The sequence below is a fragment of the Metarhizium acridum genome (genome assembly GCF_019434415.1).
Source record: "Metarhizium acridum strain ARSEF 324 chromosome Unknown scaffold_1, whole genome shotgun sequence".
Classification (NCBI taxonomy): Eukaryota; Fungi; Ascomycota; class Sordariomycetes; order Hypocreales; family Clavicipitaceae; genus Metarhizium; species Metarhizium acridum.
In genome coordinates this window covers 4,873,721-4,893,247 of record NW_027094015.1, presented here as the reverse complement: position 1 = coordinate 4,893,247, position 19,527 = coordinate 4,873,721, and the positions used below count along the sequence as shown (strand labels likewise).

Below are 19,527 nucleotides of genomic sequence, written 5' to 3'. Positions count from 1 at the left end.
GCCAGCCTCGACTCAGTATCTACTCGGAGCATTAGCCTGGTCCAAATCAGCATGTCAGTCTAGAGATAGGGACAGGATCAAATCACAGGCCACACCTTTCTGCTAGAAGGGTATCCCCAGATTCCTCACCTCGTCAGCAAACGCTAACACACAAAGAGAAGGTGAAGAAGCCGTCGGGTCCCGGCTTGTGGGTGGTTACGGAGTAGACTGGGGATGCATGTGTGTACTGTTGGTTGCCTGCGATACTTTTTGTCATGTAACGCCGGGAACGACCGACAAATTTTCGTTCCTTTCGAGAAACCCCATGCCTTGTACCGAGTACTCCATAGAAGAGCAACGAGTCTCGTCTTGGAGACACCCTGCAGGGCGTGGCGTGTGCGCTTGCAACCTCCCCAGCATTCTCCAGGTCTCAGAAAGATCACAGGGGCATACTCGACATGAGCCCGTCCCTTCAAACTGTTTTCTATATATAGCCAAGACACTCGTGTGCTCTCTCATCCAAGAATGTCTCCCCCTCACTCCTCTCCATTCCAACCAGGGATCCAGAGTGACTCGTCTATAAGAACGCTGCTGCCAGTCAATCAAGCGACAGATATCCGTGACTTTGCTTCCTCGAACTTCCTCGTTCTGATTCGTGGCGTCTTTCGCAATGGCGCCGAGAGAGAACGAGCCGGCCGACCCTCTGGCCAAGGGTATAATTCCCACGGCAAAGCAATCCTTCAAGGACTTGTTAATTTGGCGACAACGTGTGGTTCTTTCCAACGAGTACGGAGAGACTCGTTGTGAATGGAGGGACCCTGACCGCTTCGTGAATCCCATCAGTCTCATGGCTCAGCTATCTGCAAAGAACTGGCTCTTCTTCCTGGTTGGTTTCTTCTCTTGGACGGCCGACGCGTTCGACTTCCACGCCCTGTCGATTCAGACCAAGAAGCTAGCCGCTTACTACGGCCGGTCCAAGACTGACATCACCACCGCCATTACCTTGACGCTGCTGCTTCGATCTGTTGGTGCAGCCTTCTTCGGCCTTGCAGGTGATAAATGGGGCCGCAAGTGGCCCATGGTGGTGAACATGCTCGTTCTCGGTCTTTTGCAAATCGCGACAATTTACAGCAAGACTTTTGAGCAGTTCCTCGCTGTCCGAAGTTTATTCGGTCTCTTCATGGGGGGTGTCTATGGCAATGCCATTGCCATGTCCCTCGAACAATGCCCGTAAGTGCTCGTCTGAAGTTGAAATATGAAAAGCGCCACGCTGACAAGCCATTGCTTTCTTGGCCAGATCTAACGCTCGTGGCTTGATGTCTGGTATCCTGCAGCAGGGCTATTCGTTCGGCTATGTCTTGGCTGCGTGCGCCAATCTCGGCGTTGGCGGGGGGACGAGCACATGGAAGACTGTCTTCTGGATTGCTGGTATGTGGCGATGCGTGAGAAATATAAGTGTATTTGGGGGTTCTTTTGAGTGTTAACTTGATGTCTGCGCTTTGCGTATAGCCGGGTTTTCCATTGCCATCGGCCTCATCCGTATCCTATTCCCCGAGTCGCAGCAGTTCTTGGAAGCCAAGAAGAAGGGTAAGAAGGCAGCCAGCCCTGGCGCATTCTGGCGTGACACCGTCAAGATGCTCAAGCTCGAGTGGAAGATGTGTGTATACTGCACCCTTCTGATGATGTGGTTCAACTACTTTTCCCACACTTCGCAAGATTCATACACCACCTTCATGCTTACTCAGAAAGAGTTGGATAATGCTGGGGCTTCCAGAGCCTCGATTCTGATGAAGGCTGGTGCATGTGTCGGCGGTACCATTTTGGGGTACATGTCGCAATTCATTGGCCGCCGTCGAACCATCATTGGTGCGGCCCTGATGGCAGCTATTTTGATCCCGGCTTGGGTTTTGCCCACCGGGGAGCGTGCCCTGAGCGCGACTGGCTTCTTCATGCAATTCTTCGTCCAGGGAGCTTGGGGTGTGGTTCCCATTCACTTGAACGAGCTTTCTCCCGTGGCCTTCCGATCTACCTTCCCCGGCGTTACCTATCAGATTGGCAACATGATCTCTTCGCCTTCAGCACAGATTGTGAATGCCATTGCCGAGAGGACGTTTGTGACCAAGCCTAATGGCGGCAAGGCAGAAGCTTACGGCCCAGTCATGGGCATCGCCACTGCCATCATTTCCCTTGGCATCATCTTCACCACCATGTTTGGTCCTGAGCGTCGTGGGCGCGATTTTGAGAATAAGGTTGCTGGCGTAAATAGCGAGGTATCGTCTACCAAGGTTATGGAGAGTGAGGACGAGGAGAAGGGTCGAGTAGAGCTTGAGGAGAGAAAGTGACATGGCTCATCGAATTGTTTACAGTAAGTACCTGGGTATATAGGCGCTTATGTACCTAGGCATCTTACCGTGGCCAAGCCCTGAAGAAGGATGCCAGCATGAATTGAATACAATCATGATGCAAAATTCTCGTCTCGCGTAGGAGAAGCCAGCACGTGTAACCACTAGACACCTACCTACCCTGTACTTCGCATGTGACGGCTATGTTTGGGGTCAATGCTGGGAAATCCACAGCCACAATGACATCTACAACTGAAAATTGACGTTCACCTGGTGTTGTTTAAATAATAATAATGGCCTGTGTCGTTAGGGTCCAACTATGCCTTACTCTTCATTGAACCAGTCAGTCATTCTCAAACCGACAAGTTCGCTTCCACAGATGGACCATTTCACAATCTGAGCTTGTGCTACCTATATTCAAGTTAAACCCTGCCGCTGCTTAGAAAAGCCATGCAAGTTACCCAAGTGGAGTCTAAAGGAATATTTTTAAAACACATGCATGTCAATGTCAACCACCTTGACTGTTTCAAGTGAATCATCAGCTTCACTCCGAAAACAATGCCTGCCTCAGTCTCTCTCCTGCTCACCGCCCAAGCTACCCCACGTTGGTCCCGCCCAGTCTGGCACCCCGGGTGCCATTCTGCCGCTTTTCAACCTCAAATTCCACCACCAACACCAAACCACATCTCGCCAAACTGCCGCACACAGCAGCACCAATCTACACCTGACAACCATGGCGCCTCATCCGGACCACCCTCCCGCTGATGCGGGTCCAGCCGAAGTCCGCAACGAAGTCAAAAAGCCCAAGAAGAAGAAGGTTCTCCTCATGGGCAAATCTGGATCCGGCAAGTCCTCCATGAGGAGCATCATCTTCAGCAACTACATTGCCCGGGATACTCGACGACTGTAAGCTCTCCCTCCCTCCGTCCCTGCCAAGGGGGCCCTCTAGCCCTTCCACTCGGTGACTGAAATTCGAAATGTACCTCCCCAACAGCGGCGCCACCATCGACATCGACCTCTCCCACGTTAAGTTTCTCGGCAACCTCACCCTCAACCTCTGGGACTGTGGCGGCCAGGAAGCCTTCATGGAGAACTACCTCTCCCAACAACGCGTCCACGTCTTCTCCAACGTCGGCGTCCTCATATACGTCTTCGACATTGAATCGCGCGACGTAGACCGCGACCTGGCAACCTACGTGTCCATCCTCTCCGCCCTCCTGCAATACTCGCCCGCCGCCAAGATCTACATCCTCATACACAAGATGGACCTTGTCGTCCCCACCGCCCGCGAGACCGTCTACGACGAGCGCGTGCGCACCGTCAAGCAAAAGACCACCGAGTACATCAACTCTGTTGGCGGAGACGCGAGCACCGTTGAGCTCACGCCCTTTGCAACATCCATCTGGGACCAGAGCCTGTACAAGGCCTGGGCATCCATTATCCACGACCTGGTGCCCAACCTGGCCGTCATTGAGCGCAACCTCGCCAATCTGGGCGTGGCAATTGAGGCGGAGGAGCTGCTGCTCTTTGAGCGCACGTCCTTTCTGGCAGTCTCGTCGTGGACGTCCACCGAGGGGCGGCGGAATCCGACAGAGGATAGGCTGGAGCGCATGTCGAACATCATGAAGCATTTCAAGCAGAGCATTTCGCGCTTTACGGGAACGTCTAGGAATGCAGAGCAGTTTATTCGCATGGAGCATAAAGCGGGCACGCGCTTCAACTTGTTCATTTTGAAATTCACGACGAATACGTATCTCATGGTGGTGCTTCCCCCGGGTGAGGCTAGATTCAATGCGGCAATGCTCAACTGTCAGATTGCGATTGAGCATTTCAAATTTCTGGATGGCCCGGCTCCACACGCCGTAACTGCGACGGTCGTGCCTCCTGCGTCGTCATAGAAAAGGAGAAATCGCCAAGGCTAAGGAATTCTATTACAATAACGCATGAGAAGCGATAGCTGGGTTCAGTCTGGAGTTTTGGAGCGATGATACCAATTGGTCTGTTCACGCGGATTTGACATGAAATATCGAAAGGCATTTATGACTATGTACAAATTTTTAATGGCTTTGATTCTCATTCGAGATCAGAAAGACTTGTTTATCGTGGGCAGCTTCTTCGCCCTGTATTGATTTGCATGTTCCATATTTACTAATGTAGGCTGTTGTATCAGCCACCCCTCCGTTCCGTTCCTGTTTTTTACTCGGTACTTATTGCCGGTTCGGAAGTATCTATAATCGTTACTCTAAGTCCATTTGACAACAGCTGTTCCGCCCTTTTTGAATTCCGCCATATCACCCAGTACCAAGTCTTTATTAGTATGTTCCTTGTTCGGGAAGGTCGTGGCGAGGACCCACGATCTAGTTCTAGTCTCTGGCGACGCCCCCTGCACAAATCCATAGACATCTCCCACAGTATTGGTGGTATTAAAGCGAGCTGGGAGTCGCGTTCCGTCTGGCATCTGAATTCTGATCATGACAGTAGGCTGTGAAGAGTCGATGGATGGCTCCGGGTTTGCCGACGCTGCTGCTGCTGATGAGGCTGCTGCTGTTGTTGTGGAAGCAGCTGGCGGAGCGGGAGTACCAACGCCAGGTACAGGACTTCCCAGACGCTGACCTGTTCCAGAGAAAGGTTTATACTTCTTGGGCGGTGGCTTGTAAGGGGTTTCGTGCCGATGCAGCTTGACGTCGACTCGCTGATCATGTTGGACATTCATCAAGTGTAGCGGAGCGCGACCTGATTTTATCATTTGCAAATCCGCTTGATTGGCTGGGTCGTCAAATCGTCGAAGCTCCCCATCATCAATGCTGAAACCGTCCTGCCAGATGTGTAGAACGCGCTCCTCAGGCTGGGCACTGGATGTAGGAGCAGCGCCCAGAGGATCAGGAATCCTGCGGCTTTCAACGCCCTCACCGCCCAGTGTGACGCCAGCACCGCGGAAGCGCGATGGACCAGACGGACGAGGTTCGTCCACAGACTGATCGGGGCGGGATGCATTGCTGCAGTACATAGTTAACCACGTGTACTTCTTCCATCTCTCGACAGCACAGTCAACTCACGCTTTCGCCTTGGCCAGAATATCATTGATGATTTTTTTTTGGCTACCTTCTTGGTGCGGGTCCTGTACGGCAAGTCCAGATTTCTCACCGCCAGCAAAAAGATTGCCACGGCCCTCATCATCATCATCGTCCTCGTCGTCGTCATCGTCGTCTCCGTCGTCATCGTGGGAATGGGCACCGCCACCAAGAGACCCTAACGTCGCAATGCCTTTCCTCTTGGGTTGTGACGTAGTCTGAGGGCCTCCTCTGCTAGACGAAGCGGCGGCGGGAGCAGGCCGCCCGTCGAGCGTACGAGGTCCAGTATACGCGGACTCGGGCATTGAGTCGCCCGATCCGCTTTGCATCCTCGCTTCGTCATCGTCCTGGAAAAAGCTGTTGCAAGCGGCCAGAAGATCCCATTGATTGGCATCGAGGTATTGTGTTGCCTGACAAAGACGTTAGGTCACTATTCTTGACAGCAAGAAGATTCCCAGCTGTAGATGCCATACCTGCTCCGGACTGCAGTTGCACATGGCTATAAAGTCTTGGACAAGCTTCTCCCGGTTGGGAGTGTCATGGTTGTCAGCCATGGTATAATGACGTGCCCAGAGCGCGGGGCAACTGAACAGACAGAAGTCGAGGAGGTGAAATTATCTTGCGATACCCCTTCTGACGAATACCTGGGTTAGAACACGACTGGTCGATATATTGGTAGCCAAGGCTGTCCTGTGAGATAGAGAAACGTATGAAGGATGATGGAAGATGACAGAACTAAGCTGTTTGTCAATGGGCGGCAGGCAGCGGGACTCTCGTCATGACTCTGGCCTTGTCCCGCGTCGTACCCCCAGAAGCCCATGCCAAGTGGCGCGACCCCACATGTGCTCATACACATGCGCGTTTGGCCACCTGCCAGTTGCCAGGCGGCCACCGAGCACGGCTCCTCTGCTTAGTCACTCAACAGTTCTCTCTACACCGTACTTCGTGGTCCGTACTCGGTACTCGTAGATGAGATCGCGCACTTCCGACCTGCGAGGCGTACCCCAACAGCACCGAGTTGCTGCCCACGGATTCTTCATCCATCGCCCGCAGAGCCGACATCTAGCCTACTCGCACTGGCAGAGACGGCGGCACGTCCAACGAGAGTCTACCACTGACATAGACGAGGTCAACCGCCTACAATGGCCTCAGAAGATCCATCAAGTCACCTCGCCGAGTCTGGCATCACGATGCATTCTGACAGCGAACAATACTCCCCAGGCGAGGAGCTCTCCACCTCACCTGAGAGCTCGGCCTCTCCCGTCATTCTCTACAAGCCGCCCACTGTTTGGTCATTAATACGAGGCGCCGCTATCAACCTGCTGCTTCCTTTTATCAATGGTATGATGTTGGGATTCGGGGAGCTGTTTGCTCACGAAGCTGCCTTCAGATTAGGTTGGGGAGGCACAAAGGTATGCTGGAACCGTTTACTAATGAGGCATTTATGATGCAAAGCCACACCTGCTTTGCTCTCGTGCTGTCATGTTTCCGACCATTAGCTGATAGATATGCCGTAGGTCTTTCCCGTGTCACGAAGACGGGCGCACCCGATCGGGCCGGGGATTGAGGTCCGAGAGCGGCGACAAGGACCAGGACCTTCGTTAGATGACTTGGCAAGCTTGGAATAGAGGAGGGATGCACAATATAAGCATTACTTGGGGATTCCGAGTTTATCATGGCGTTGGAAACGATCGGCTACATCATCGCTGGGTCTACGAATCATCTAGCCACGACAGGCGAGCGGCGTTATAATAAAAATTGGGGCAATTGCTTCATTTGGTTTCATGTGAGCTTAATAAGAGGCACGACATGTCAAGGCGTAGGAGTGTTGAAGGTGATTGTATGTATATATCTGTCGGCTGAGACCTGGCCTCATGAGTGCGAGCCTCACCAGATTAAACCAACTGCAAATATTAGATGTCGACGATTCAACTCTATTTCGAGATAGTCCTTGTTCATCTTCTTACGAATGGGCATTGACATCCGATATCGCATTGTGACAATTGGGGGGATACAGGTCTAGTCAGGAAAGCATCACGAGAGACCCTACATTCGAAAATGACGGTTAAACCCTAGTCATAGAATTTGGCCTTGGATCCTGTAGCCAATGGTCATGTTAGTCAACTGTATGGTGTCAGCAAATTCCTTTCCGTAGTTAATGGGTGTGTGTGCCGCTTTGGCGAGGTCTTCTGTACATAAATACATGAGAGCCAAACGTTTCCCGAACCTTGACTGGTCGATTATATAGCTGCACGCAGTCCATGAAGTCAGCAATCTAGTTCACCTGTTAGCAAAGTGTAAACCTCTGCACGTCTTACAGGCCACTTTTTGCCCAATACCAGCCGACATACCGAAGTTTCCAATCTGCTGCCAATGCGCAACCTGTCGTGTTCATAGAAGCGCAAATTCAGACATGTCACTTTGTACTCACACAACATGACCACCGCATATACCTTTTACAAAGAGCATCGTAATATTTATCAATTGCAACCTCCAAGTCACTACATATTCCTGCCTAACTTTCTTATCGATAACGTGCATACGGAGTACTTTAGCCGACATCAGCCAGGCCCAGGAACACCCGACAATTACCCGCCCAAGGTCCCCAAAAAATCGTCCAACAAACTACGAGCCAAAACGGCCGTGGAAACATCGCGTGCTAAAATTCCCCATACCACCGTCACCACAATCGCCGCGATGCTTCCCAGTCGAGCCATTGCGCGCTCTGCGCCATCATTGGGGGCGCGGAGGCAACTCCAGAGTAGATGGGCCGTAAGAAAACTCCCTCTCCCTGCATCTCGTTATGAGTTCTCCCATCGTACCCAAAGAGGCTTGCGTCGCGGCTAGAATACTGACAAAGCTCCCCGGTTTTAAGAACCCCTCGAGCGCCCTCTCACAAAGACTTAGGAACGATCGTCAGTTCGGGACATCCCCGCGACTCAACTTGTCTAGCTTGACAACGTCACCATTCCGGAGCCGACATGTCGCTCCGCCCATCATGCTGGGGGGCGTATCCTCATCTCGGCAGTTCTCACTCTGGGGCTACGGCAAGAAGAAGACGCCCGAGGAAGAACCCGCGGCCTCAAAGCCCGAGACCACCACAATCACATCCGAGGCCGTCCGTCCCGTAGACCCAACCCCCGAAAACGACGTCCCCTCGCCGCCCACGGAACCCGCAGTCCCAGCGTCCGAAGTCGACCTCTCCTCAATTTCCGACATCGTCAACGGGCAGGACATTCTCAACATGTCCGAACAGATCGGATACCTGAAAGCCCTGGGCCTAGACTTCGGCACCGGTCCCACGTCTGTCATGCAATGGGCCCTCGAGCACGTCCACATCTACAGCGGCCTCGGATGGGGGGCTTCCATCATGGCCACGGCCGTCCTCCTGCGCTGCATCATGTTCTACCCGCAGATCCGCAGTCTCAAGTTCAACGCCGTCATGCAGAACCTGCGCAAGGACCCCCGTTCCCAAGAAGCCATGAAGTTGGTCCAGCAGGGCTTCGCAAACCAGGACAACGAGATGCGCCAGAAGGGCCAGTATCTGAACAAGATGCTCAAGGAGCAGTACGGCGTCAACAACTGGGGCATGCTGTGGTCCTTTGGCCAGATCCCGTTCACATTTGGACTGTTCCGAATCGTCAGCGGCATGGCGAATGTTCCCGTGCCGGCCATGGAGACCGCCGGGTACCTGTGGTTCACCGACCTGACGGCCACCGACCCATACTTCATCCTCCCTGCCGCCGGTACCGCTCTCATGGTTGGCGCTCTAGCCGTACGGTTTCCACCCCCCTTGCTATCCTCCAAATCCCCTCCCCTGTCCACCAGCTAATGCCGTACAGATCAATGCCAAGCACACCCCCGAATCGCAAAAGAAGATGCTCAAAACAATGACCTACGTCTTCGGCGTCGTCGGCTTCATCGGCACCACATTCCTCTCCGCCGCCGTCAACCTCATGACTGTTGCCCTCGGCGCATCCACCCTCATCACCGCCATAGTCCTCAATAACGCCCTCGTCCGACGAACCGTCGGCCTACCCCCGCACCCTACCGCCTCCTCATCCACCGCCCCCCGGAAAACCACGTACGAGGCTCCCCGTGCCGCCAACGCCCCCGAACCTGGTCTCCGAGAACGCCTCGAATCCAGCCTCAACGACATGAAGAAGGGCATGTCTGACCAAATCACAAATTATACGGGAACGTATAGCGGCACCGATGAGGAAAAGGCTGAGAGGAAGCGAAAGGAGCTGATGCGCAAGTTGGAGGATACCCGCAAGCAGCAGGAACGTGAGGAATTCGAGAAAAAGTACAAGGCGAAGAGGTAGTGTGGTGAATGCTGTTCGATATGGTGGACGAACATGTAACTTTTATGCATTTCATGTACAAAAATGGGTATCTAGAGGCTTTGGGGGAGAATGTGGTGGCTCCGGCAGGGTTAGATTCATCTCCAGAGAAAATCGTGGTTTGTACATTAGAGTTTTAAAACACAGCGCATCCCCCTGCTATTTTGAAAGGGCTCTTGGAGATCAAAAGAAGAAAAATACAAACTCAATGGAAACAGACCCTCGGCCAAATAGCCCTTTCGCGGACCATCTATTCGTATGACTAATCTCGGGGCAAAAGTATTCATTCAGTGATTTATACTGTAGGGATATCGTTGTGCAAAAAAGGTATCTACTGTTCCTCCTACCCTACGTCATGTGGCTCGTAATAATGACCAAGTAAGGATCAGTTTGTTCTCCCGCCCAGCCCCTTTGTTGCTGTCACGAACTAGAATACGGTTCCGTCACTGTCAATAAGGATTGGCGGCTCCTTGGTATTTGGCCGATTGATCTCGGCAATTTCGCGGCCCCCCTGACCGATGATGGATTAGTAACGTCAGACGAGCATGGCTGCCAGAATAGTAAACTCACCTTCCAACTCCCCGCCTCCAAGAGCTGGGGCAGAGTCATCTCATTACCAGCCAGTTCATTTTTAAGATGCTTGTTGACCTCTGCACAGAGCAAATCAAGCAGACCGACTGTTACGCCACGCCATTCAACCACGACATCGTCGCTAGGCTCAAACATGGGGGCTACCTCCACCCCGTTATGGCCGGTCCGGCGGCAATAATCGGCGTAGTTTTGGAGGCCGCGCTCCATGTCATCCTTCTTCAAATTCAGTACACCAAGATCTACAAACAGCCCGCCGTTACGGTACTCTGGTAAACCAGTAAGTAATTCAGTACCAGCGAAGTGCATGTTCAGGAGCGACTGCATTGGCTGCATGAGAGAGTATGTGAGCCATTGGGTGAGCTTGTGGAACGGCAAGATAGATTCCCAGGATGCGGCACCAGGATTGGGCATAGCTTGGCAAGGCCATGCGTCTCCAAGAGAGACGCCATTCAAGGCTGTTCGTGATGGGGGCCAGATAGGCGCTAGACCATTCATTAGGACGTTCCATAGGACCGGCAACGGTACAATTAACATAGAAGACGCCTGTGTTGAAGGGTGTGAAAGCAGGTGGTCTAAGGCGTCATTGTCAGAGAAATAGGCATTTGAGCTATGCAGCGCTTGTTCCATACCGATCATATTGCCAGGTCTGCCATCTGCACCAAAGTACTCAGCTTTATCACTGAGAGCACCGGCAAGTCGGATAAGGAGCTCGGTGCGACCCTCCAAGCCAGCCAGTTCGCCCCCAGGGCGAGATTGAAGCCCTGCTTCAAGCTTCTCCACAGTCAGGGCTTTGAGCCCATCTTTGTCGACTTGGAATTTGTTGCTTGCGTTTCCGGAGAAGAGACCCTTGAGTAGTCATCAGCCTTGACAGTTCGACTTGCCAATTTGAAGGGCTGTGGACATTCTTACCTCTTTGAACATTTCCAAGCTGGCGACGGCCAACCCTTCGGATCGTCGATAAATCTTCCCATTCTCCGTGCTCTTATAGCTCCACTGAGTACCGGCACCAGCATCCAACAGTACGCTGATCAAGAACAGGTCAATCAGTCGACGACAACGCTCGGTGCTGTCAACAGACTCTGGCCAGGAATCGAGCAACTCCTTCACGCGATCCTGACCGCCGACGCAGAAATGCTGATACCGTCCATGTCCGGGTATGGTGTTAAAAGGTGCCTCGTAGTCCCGCTGTGGCCCATGTTAATTCGGATTTTATGTTCAGACCGTGTTTCCGAGAGAGGGGTTATGGGAAACGTCATGACATCGGCCAAAAAAAAAAGTGAGATGATGCGTGCGGGGAAATAGCTGGGTAAAACATGTATTATAGAGATGGACATACCTTGATTAGGCCAGAAACAAAGGTGACGACGTTAGGCAACTTGGCGAGATCAACATCAAAGTGATTAAGTTCGTTACGCGTCGCCTTGTCCATGATGATCTTGCTCCTCTCTCTCACGGCACCCAAGCTGCGGAGGTATCCGACAGGGTCCAACTGAGGATCGGGGGGTCGAGGAAGATCGACTTTGGGTAACTTGATTGGCGACATTGGTGGTAGCGGTGTGCCTGCTGACGTGAAACTTCCGGCTGAGGTGCGGTTTCCGATGCCTCGTGAATTTCCAGAGGCAATGCTGGTTGTTGAATGAGAAGCTAGAATGGATGAGTTACCCTTGGGGACCTTGTCCTTTCGCGAAAAGAAGCCCATTGTGGTTGGCTAGTTATCTGATACAAAGGGCAGAACTCAACCAGGCACACTCGCAGGTGGCCGATGAGGGGCAGGGTGCGGGGAGAGCTCTGCTCGGCTCAGGAGCCGCAGGTGACAAGTGACAGATCGTGCCGTGATTGCAGATGTGCTAGACGATGGCGCACTTGATGCTCGCGGGGTTATTATTACCACGGGATCTGGTGGTGCGGTGAACAGATATACTCAATCCAAGGTTGTCCGAGTCGCGAGCCAGGTAAAATCGAACCGAATTAACGACCGTGACGTTCTGGACCAGGAATGAGCGAGCAAGATGGATGTTTTTGAATGGCGGCGAAGGCTCCTAGGACGTCGAGCAACTTGAGAAACGAGAGCAGGGGTCCAGGCGGGGACTGAACGATGGAGCAGGCAGCTCAGTGGCCGTGTCGCAGAAGTCAAGTCTGACCTAGCTGGGATTTGTGGTCGGTCCACCACCAAGTACGGAGTACTATGATGCTGGCTGGTTTTGGGCGGATGCAACGCCGATTGGTGCTGAACCAACCGCGCCTGGAGTGGTTCGGGGCTTTCCAAATATGTCAAGTATGCCCCGAACCCAACCAAATTCGCGGTTATCTCACTTGCAAAGTCTATAAATCTCTAATTTGCAGCGGTCGTAGGTCGGCCTGCTATGTTGCTGGACGGTGTAATGCGTCGCTCCTTTACTCGTCTTGTTCTCTCGGCTGGGTCGGCAGCAGCAACAAGGCGCTGCAATTGATGGAGTCGAGTATAATTTATAATTTGCTGTGGCCTGGTCAGCAATAACACCTCATGCTAGCCCCAGTGGCTGCCCTAGATTTCCATGCCCCTGGTTAGCGACCGTCGATCAACGGTTTTGAGAAGTGTGTTGCCCTACCTATTCCTCCCGAGTCAGTCGGTATAGTCGGTGCGGTTTTGCGGCCGTTGGTCATAGAGCCGAATGGGCTGGCCCGCTGGTGTCTAGGCCCCCTGTGTTGTTAGATGGCGGATGGATTCCCCGTGCCTCCCAAAAACCAGAAGGAAAGGGTCAGGGTCTACGCTCCGTGGGTCTGGATGAGCAAACTGCCCGAACATGTCCAGCCACGGAGCACAGGCACAAGCATTCTGGGGTGGAAGCAAGAAACTTGTGCAACGCCTAGCCTAGGTCCAAACTGCTATCCAAACGGCCGTGGCCAGTCGCTGGGCCCAGCCTAATTCAGAATGTAGAGAAGGACTCGATGCGTCATGCAGGAGCCCTTGATCTCGCAGCCGCGCTCTCTTGGCGTCTACGGGTGAATCGGTCTGCCTTCTCCCTCTCGGCTGTCTGTCTGTGGTCTTTTGCGCGGGTGGAATGCCTACTAGGTCAAGTACCTACCGAGGCAGGTAGGCACACATAGAAGAGAGCCGAGACTTTCTGAATGATGAAAGGACCTCGAGCAAGCATTCAGGGCTGAGGGCAAACCTTGCTAAGTGGCCATTGCGATGTGTTACATGACCATCTGGTTGCCAATTGACCGAGAGATGCATGGGACGACCCGCAGCCAATGTACAGGTATGTGCAGGTAGTAAGTAATGTACAACGGTTGTCGTTGTCAAGGTTCCGAGATGCATTCCGAGCTGCATGTGTGACGCAAGGATGTGGTGCAGGTGGGTGTTGGTAGTGTTCACTGCAGGTGGTGCAGGTGAGCAATCAAGTCTACTTGTATGGTCTGGTAGGTGTACCGAGCAGTGGCAGCCATGTGGCCCAGGCCAGGCGCCGGCAATGATGGCGCACACGACGCACGATATGGACAAGCAGCGAGGAATTGTGATGGGAACTTGTTGTAGGCTACGGGATACGGAGCCTTATCCGCGTCTCTCCTGGGTTGCTTAAGTACGGCGAAATAAAGGTGCCATCCAAGGTGCATGTGCGGGTGTCTGCTTCCGCATTGGACGAGATGGCTCCTTCCCTTCCTAGAGGTCCATCACGTCTTGGCCGAAGTCGTGGTTGCTGTTGAAATGCTTTGCTCTGTACTCCGTACAACTGCCGCACCTACAATCCCAACATCCCCAACACCCCCAATCCTAGCAAAACGCATACACTAAAAAAGGACCTGACATCTGACTTTGCATTTTGCACGTTTACTCAACCAGGACCAACCAGACGGCGACCTTGACCAGCAATGCATCATTCCTCGTTCAGGGATGCGATCGCACAGCATATCCTGTTGAAGAGAGTGAATGGCCCGTGACTCTCGGCACCAGACAAGTTGTGCGACAAAACACCAAATCCTCCCGAAGCAGCGAACCATTAGACCCTGCGTGCCTCCATCTTTGCCTAGGCCTCGTTTGTTCAGCCCAGAGCTCGGAGTTATTTGTCAGGCGAACGGCTAGTTCCTAGACGTGCAGCGGGAGCCGGTGGCCGGTGGCCGGCGGTTGAGCGAAAAATTCGGCGACTGCATTTTGCTTTGGATCTGGTAGTACTCCGTCGCATGTCTGCCCGCCCTAGACATGTATGCCATCCGGAGTGCTTACGTCGCACGGAGCAGACCAGATCAGCATTTGCCGGAGTCCAGTCCGAGGTCGAGGTTATGGTAGCAATGTGAACAGCATGCAAGGCACCACGACGCCACCAAGAAAACACCGTTCTAATCCTAGATGAACTGGTTCATGTTTTCATCAGGGGCATCAACTCATCGATTTGGATCCCCAACCGTCTCAAGTGACAGGGTGGCAGTCCAATCCACTCACCTGTGTCCTTGTCGATGGAACATCCAAGCCACCAAATAGATCAGCCCTGTCAACTGGGCTGTTTCGCAACATGGGACGACATCGGGCACGGACCCTTGCCGCCTTCTGCCAAACTCCCTGCATCACACAAAAGCGGTTCAACTCAATGTTCGCCTAAATAAATGCCACTTGCAGTTTGAGTTCTGACACAACTCGAGTAAACTCACAGACATCGCATACGCAGAACTTCACATTCGCCGATGCCCAGGGCGCTAATCTTGAGCGCCCAGAACAGGGTTGTTTTCTTCACCAGCCCATCCCGCAACCGCACTTTTTATACCTAGAAGACTGAATTTAAAGATCCCCCCCCAAAAGGAACATGCGGGCATACTTCCTTCTGGACCAGAAACCTTTATGGCCATGAGTTTGTCACGTACAAGCGACAATTGCTGCACGGAGAGGTAGAGAGTGAGCAGGAATTCCAAATGCCAACTGCAACGGTGACGGCTGGTCAATTTTAGACGACTCAGACTACTTCCTTTATAGGCAATTTTGCGGCCGTTCACCATTCTGCAAGGGACATTAACGCGCTACTGTGCTCATTCCTAGGGGTGGGGGATCACACCCCGCGTGACGTCAAATCGTAATCAAAGCGCGTTATCACGGAGCAACAAGCAAACGCTGTTATCAAGTCACTACCTAGGTGCCTAGGACAGGAATTGAATCGAATGCGAAGACCATAACTCCCCATAAACACTGCGTCTTGAGCTTCTTCTCCTACTTCTTCTTTTTTTTTAAAAAAAAAAATGACGAAATTCAACTCCTTCCTCGTCGCAACATCGATCGCTCAGCTTACATTGCCCCCGGATCTTCCTGTGCTCTCGGGAAATTTCCAGCTCATAGCGCACGTCAAGTCTCCCAACATTACCAAGTTCACGGCCGGCATTGAAAACTGGGAGGTCGCATCACTGCCGGGGTCCGGCTGCCATGAGCCCCTTTCGCTGAAGAAACCTGGCGATAACGGCACGGCCAGCGGCACCACATTTTGGTTCAACCCGGAGACGATGGGCGTGGCGTACGGCGATGGTGAAGACATGAAGACTTTATCCGTTCCAAAGGGAGGGCACGGCGAACGCGCACTCAGCATGGACTGCAGGAAGGGAACGGCCGGAGTCAGAATCGTCCCGCGGGAAGATGGGCCGCAGCTTGTGTACGGGAGCAACGGGACGTTTTACGTGTGTCCACGGAGGGTTCGCTCCCAGGGGGTAGCGCAGCTGCTGTACAGAGAGAGCGACGAGCTGTTGCCGTACATGTGTGCCGACGTGGCTCTGTTTGCGAAGTGGGCGAAGGGCAGGACGAGGGGGGATGAGTCCATCGTGGATTGCTGTACGGATGTCCGCGACGGGGTCTGCCTGTTTCCCCTTCAGCCTCGGTAGATTCGTGGCTTTGGGCATAATTTTGTTCAGTGTTTGCTTCGTCGGTTATCGCGTGTTGATGGCCCCTGACCAGACCAGCCTGATAAGCGTGTATTCTAAATTTCTAGCGCCCTTGTAAAAGGGGCAACTTAATTCTTAGTGTTAATATCTTGGCCCCCTCGGCCTCGTCATATGAGAAACATGATGCATTTTTCTTGCTTGCTGCTGCAGATTGGCGTCATGGTACGGCCCGGTCTTCGCCTTACCCGTGTTTCGGCACTTACAGACATGTCGAGTACTTTCTTGGGAGGACAAAAGTGGCAATGGTGATGTTTAGCGGCTTGGGCCAGCATTAGCAAGTTGGCACGATGGCGTCACCGTATTAAGCTGTCCGCCAGTGTTGCATTGCGCTTCTTTCGAGACAATGATCGTTCCCCCGAGGTGGACTCGTCAATTTGCTGAGTGATGCGCTTTCTACGCAGCGTACTTGTGTGGTGAATGGTTGTACGGCCAGAGGGGATTGCGGCAATCAGAAATTACTTCTAGCCTTGTCACACGGAATGTCTCTTCCTGCTGTTCTTGCATGACTCCTGAAGTTGCAGTTTTGCTGGCTATTATATGTATGGGCACCCTGCTGATTCGAGGCTAAAGTAGTTCTTTTGGACTTTCTGGTTGCTATCATGACTTGATATACAATTTGGGTGATAGGAAGCTGCCATGGGACAGCAAATAGGTTGCAACTTTCTGTGTACACTCATATCGGGAGGTAAACGGACAACGCCACGGACTCGCTGGATTCAGACTGTTCTTCCGTATACCTCGCGCTTGACATCCGCCCAACATGACAACCAGCAATACTGATTGACATTACTCTGGTGCAATTTTATCCAACTCGTAGTGCCGGTATTCTATTTGATTCTTCTTGTAGGGATTTTTATCAGGGCTGGGCTTCATCTCGCAGCCCGATACCCTGGCCCCCTCCTTCTCCTACACAACGCCGAGTTCTTCGGCTCTCCTCAGGTTCGGTTCTGAATTGCTAGTGTTGTTAAATTTTCCAATCTCTATAGAAATCCTTTTGCGCCAGTAATTGTCCCGGAATTCGACAAAGCCGTTGGGCTGGCTGGAGATATTCGCAGCTCTCGCGTACAACTCTTGTTCAAATTCCTCTAGCCATGTATCGAAGGGCTGTACCACTGTTTCGTCTTCGAATATACTATAGCTTTCACTCCCAAAGTCGTGTACGCGCTGAATACCGCTTTTGGCAACAGGTATGTTCCATATCCAACATCTCAACTGTGAGGAATCGCATGGCAGCGATGTGATCTTCGACGCGGAGGGCGGCGCCCAGACTGAGACGCCGCAAAACATGCAGACCATTGGAAATCACGCCTTGGGTTTCATCCAACAAAAATCGCATATCGCCGTCCTTCAGGAGACAAAAGAAATGGCATGTCATGCTCTTTAGAAGATATGCAAATGGACTACAACCTCCAGATGGGCATCTGCATCTGCAGTTGTCGGGTAGTGCGACGGGTAGGATTTTGTGAAACAGAGCTTCCGTCGACCCAGTGAGGCTGGACGAATCTTCAGAGAGTGTTTCGGGGAGGTTTACGAATGCAATGTGACCCGCCGACGTCGTATGAAACAGTTGAGAGTTCAGAGCCGTTGGAGTTTGAAAAACAGTTCGGGAGACATCAAGTCCATGATCAAAAACCCACATACACATGTCGGTGGAGAATCGATTCAAGACGAAACTTCGGGGTAACTGCCCGAACACATCCATGTCATGGAACCCAAGCTTGGAGAGACGATCGGCATCCCGCACACGGAAGTATCGACTAGCGTATATCAAAGGCGCACAATCACCAATGCTCAGTGCTAGGGGAACATCGACGATACGACTGCGAAGCAATTCAGACTACTCCAGCATGAGCTTCCAGTACGGTAGACTTATCAAGCCCCAGGCGAGTAGATTTGAGGAATTACAGATGGTCTGGTGCGAGCTCTTCAGCCTTTCACGACGGTCCTTCGAGTATCATATAAATCTAGTCTTGCATCTCTCCGATGACGTGGCCAGCATTTCCATTATTCCATCCTTTTTGTTGAATATAGCGCAGTCAGCCTTGAGGAGCATGACTACGCATTCTGCGCAACTGCATCGGCGGCATCCAACCCCCTCGAGTCCTGCCCGACAGTGTTTTCTGCTTGGCCACATAGCCCACACCAGCGGTGTGTCACCGCGACAATCGGCTGTGTTTACCAAAGATCCAGACTTCTCCTCGCCATTAGTGTGCCGCTGGACCTTATCAGTGGCAGCTTTCGTCTCCTAAGCGGTCCGTTATAGCGTAGTCCTTTTGGGTCTTGGCCTCGGCGAGGTGGAGATCTAAAGGATTACGCTATAACGGACCGCTCAGGAGACGAGCGCCGCACCGACAAGATGCAGCGGCACACCCGGTCACGGTTATTAGCCAGAACGGCGAGGCTTAGCGGTGCGAATCCATACGCTGTAATTGTTGTTGTCAGCCGAGTAATGTGCCTAGTTGCTGAGTGCCGAACACACTGTCAGTACAGAGGTCTACAAGGAAACGGGGGGGTTGAGGGTCCTACAGATCGAGATTCTGCATGGCGAGATGCTAGGCTGATGTTGTCTGGTCTGGGCGCACCTCAAGTTGCTGAAGCTTCTGGCGATCGAAAGCACAGCTTAGCTTCTTGGCTTGCTGCTTCATTTTCTCTGCCCACCTCGGCTCTGTCGCGTCACGGCCTGCCAGCTTTGCCACTAATGTCACCCAGAGCTTTGAGCTCCGCTTCAAATGAAACGAGGCATTCTGTCACGGCAGCTGTCGAAAACACAGGCTGAGTGCGTACGCGAGACAGGACAGTGGTTGATTCCGGCGAGGAGGTCCTTGAGAGCCTTGTTTTTTTCTGTCGGACAGAAGCGAGCTCCTCACTGCGGCATTTGACGGCATCGAGGTATGTTGTGATGCCGTCGTACATGTCGAAGCCAAAGGAGATGCCAACTTCGGCCATAGTGGTCATCATTATGCCAGCTCTCGACTGCAGATTCACAGCCATGGATGAAAGATGGGGTTACCAAGGAAGAAACGATCTTGCGGAAAGGAGGCACCGACATGGAGGGTAAATTAATCACACCGTGGCTCATGTTCTCTCCGCGAGGCTTGATGCCCAACGGAACTATCAGGCTGGGACCATACATGCGGAAAGCCTTGTTGTCTGCCAGTCCCAGCATTTCATGCAACCCTGAGAAGCGAGGCTGATGTGGTTGACCATGAGTGGTGTGGAATGAGCAAATAACTACGTGCTCAGCCCCGCGGCTTTGCCTTCGACACGTGTAACCCAAGGTGAGGTTTGAGCGACGTGAATGTATTC

General features: G+C 52.6%; 9 protein-coding genes across 10 annotated transcripts; 6 read left to right on the top strand and 3 right to left on the bottom strand.

The window, feature by feature from the left end:
* Positions 1-5: 5 nt before the first annotated feature.
* Positions 6-1,213, top strand: J3458_001526 (uncharacterized protein; the record flags this gene model as incomplete). The annotated part of the gene is made up of 1 exon (XM_066116769.1): positions 6-1,213. The coding sequence occupies exon 1, from the start codon at positions 650-652 to the stop codon at positions 1,211-1,213; it is 564 nt and encodes a 187-aa protein (XP_065978655.1). The 5' UTR covers positions 6-649.
* On the top strand, positions 740-2,410 carry J3458_001525 (uncharacterized protein). The gene is made up of 2 exons (XM_066116768.1): positions 740-1,209; positions 1,277-2,410. Exon 2 carries the CDS (start codon positions 1,614-1,616, stop codon positions 2,319-2,321), a length of 708 nt encoding a protein of 235 aa, XP_065978654.1. The 5' UTR covers positions 740-1,209; positions 1,277-1,613; the 3' UTR covers positions 2,322-2,410.
* A 566-nt stretch (positions 2,411-2,976) lies between these two features.
* Positions 2,977-4,370, top strand: GTR1 (GTP-binding protein gtr1). The gene is made up of 2 exons (XM_007812212.2): positions 2,977-3,227; positions 3,316-4,370. The coding sequence occupies exons 1-2, from the start codon at positions 3,055-3,057 to the stop codon at positions 4,217-4,219; spliced, it is 1,077 nt and encodes a 358-aa protein (XP_007810403.1). The 5' UTR covers positions 2,977-3,054; the 3' UTR covers positions 4,220-4,370.
* On the bottom strand, positions 2,977-6,122 carry SHP1 (protein phosphatase regulator). Of its 2 annotated transcripts, XM_007812211.2 has the most exons (3): positions 5,866-6,122; positions 5,378-5,802; positions 2,977-5,317 (listed from the first exon to the last, which is right to left on the bottom strand). In XM_007812211.2, exons 1-3 carry the CDS (start codon positions 5,944-5,946, stop codon positions 4,564-4,566), a joined length of 1,260 nt encoding a protein of 419 aa, XP_007810402.2. In that variant the 5' UTR covers positions 5,947-6,122; the 3' UTR covers positions 2,977-4,563. The 2 variants fall into 2 exon arrangements, with proteins under 2 accessions (XP_007810402.2, XP_065978653.1); XM_066116767.1 differs by having other exon boundaries at positions 4,371-5,317; positions 5,378-6,119.
* Positions 6,123-6,534: 412 nt separating this feature from the next.
* J3458_001522 (uncharacterized protein) lies at positions 6,535-7,020 on the top strand (the record flags this gene model as incomplete). Its single annotated transcript, XM_007812210.1, has 2 exons — positions 6,535-6,804; positions 6,910-7,020. 2 exons carry the CDS (start codon positions 6,535-6,537, stop codon positions 7,018-7,020), a joined length of 381 nt encoding a protein of 126 aa, XP_007810401.1.
* Positions 7,021-8,390: 1,370 nt separating this feature from the next.
* Positions 8,391-9,717, top strand: J3458_001521 (uncharacterized protein; the record flags this gene model as incomplete). Its single annotated transcript, XM_007812209.2, has 2 exons — positions 8,391-9,167; positions 9,235-9,717. The coding sequence occupies 2 exons, from the start codon at positions 8,391-8,393 to the stop codon at positions 9,715-9,717; spliced, it is 1,260 nt and encodes a 419-aa protein (XP_007810400.2).
* Positions 9,718-10,162: 445 nt separating this feature from the next.
* Positions 10,163-12,025, bottom strand: J3458_001520 (uncharacterized protein; the record flags this gene model as incomplete). The annotated part of the gene is made up of 5 exons (XM_066116766.1): positions 10,163-10,246; positions 10,306-10,898; positions 10,956-11,172; positions 11,236-11,511; positions 11,663-12,025. 5 exons carry the CDS (start codon positions 12,023-12,025, stop codon positions 10,163-10,165), a joined length of 1,533 nt encoding a protein of 510 aa, XP_065978652.1.
* A 3,506-nt stretch (positions 12,026-15,531) lies between these two features.
* J3458_001519 (uncharacterized protein) lies at positions 15,532-16,161 on the top strand (the record flags this gene model as incomplete). Its single annotated transcript, XM_007812207.1, has 1 exon — positions 15,532-16,161. The coding sequence occupies one exon, from the start codon at positions 15,532-15,534 to the stop codon at positions 16,159-16,161; it is 630 nt and encodes a 209-aa protein (XP_007810398.1).
* A 2,733-nt stretch (positions 16,162-18,894) lies between these two features.
* J3458_001518 (uncharacterized protein) lies at positions 18,895-19,212 on the bottom strand (the record flags this gene model as incomplete). Its single annotated transcript, XM_066116765.1, has 1 exon — positions 18,895-19,212. One exon carries the CDS (start codon positions 19,210-19,212, stop codon positions 18,895-18,897), a length of 318 nt encoding a protein of 105 aa, XP_065978651.1.
* Between the last annotated feature and the right edge of the window lie 315 nt (positions 19,213-19,527).

Bases quoted from the DNA above. Each gene is read 5' to 3' on its own strand.
- J3458_001525 (XM_066116768.1), top strand. From the start codon at position 1,614: ATGCTCAAGCTCGAGTGGAAGATGTGTGTATACTGCACCCTTCTGATG.
- GTR1 (XM_007812212.2), top strand. From the start codon at position 3,055: ATGGCGCCTCATCCGGACCACCCTCCCGCTGATGCGGGTCCAGCCGAA. The intron at 3,228-3,315 runs GTAAGCTCTCCC...CCTCCCCAACAG, and splicing joins GCCCGGGATACTCGACGACT to CGGCGCCACCATCGACATCG.
- SHP1 (XM_007812211.2), bottom strand. From the start codon at position 5,946: ATGGCTGACAACCATGACACTCCCAACCGGGAGAAGCTTGTCCAAGAC. The intron at 5,803-5,865 runs GTATGGCATCTA...CGTCTTTGTCAG, and splicing joins GCAACTGCAGTCCGGAGCAG to GCAACACAATACCTCGATGC. The intron at 5,318-5,377 runs GTGAGTTGACTG...TATGTACTGCAG, and splicing joins ATTCTGGCCAAGGCGAAAGC to CAATGCATCCCGCCCCGATC.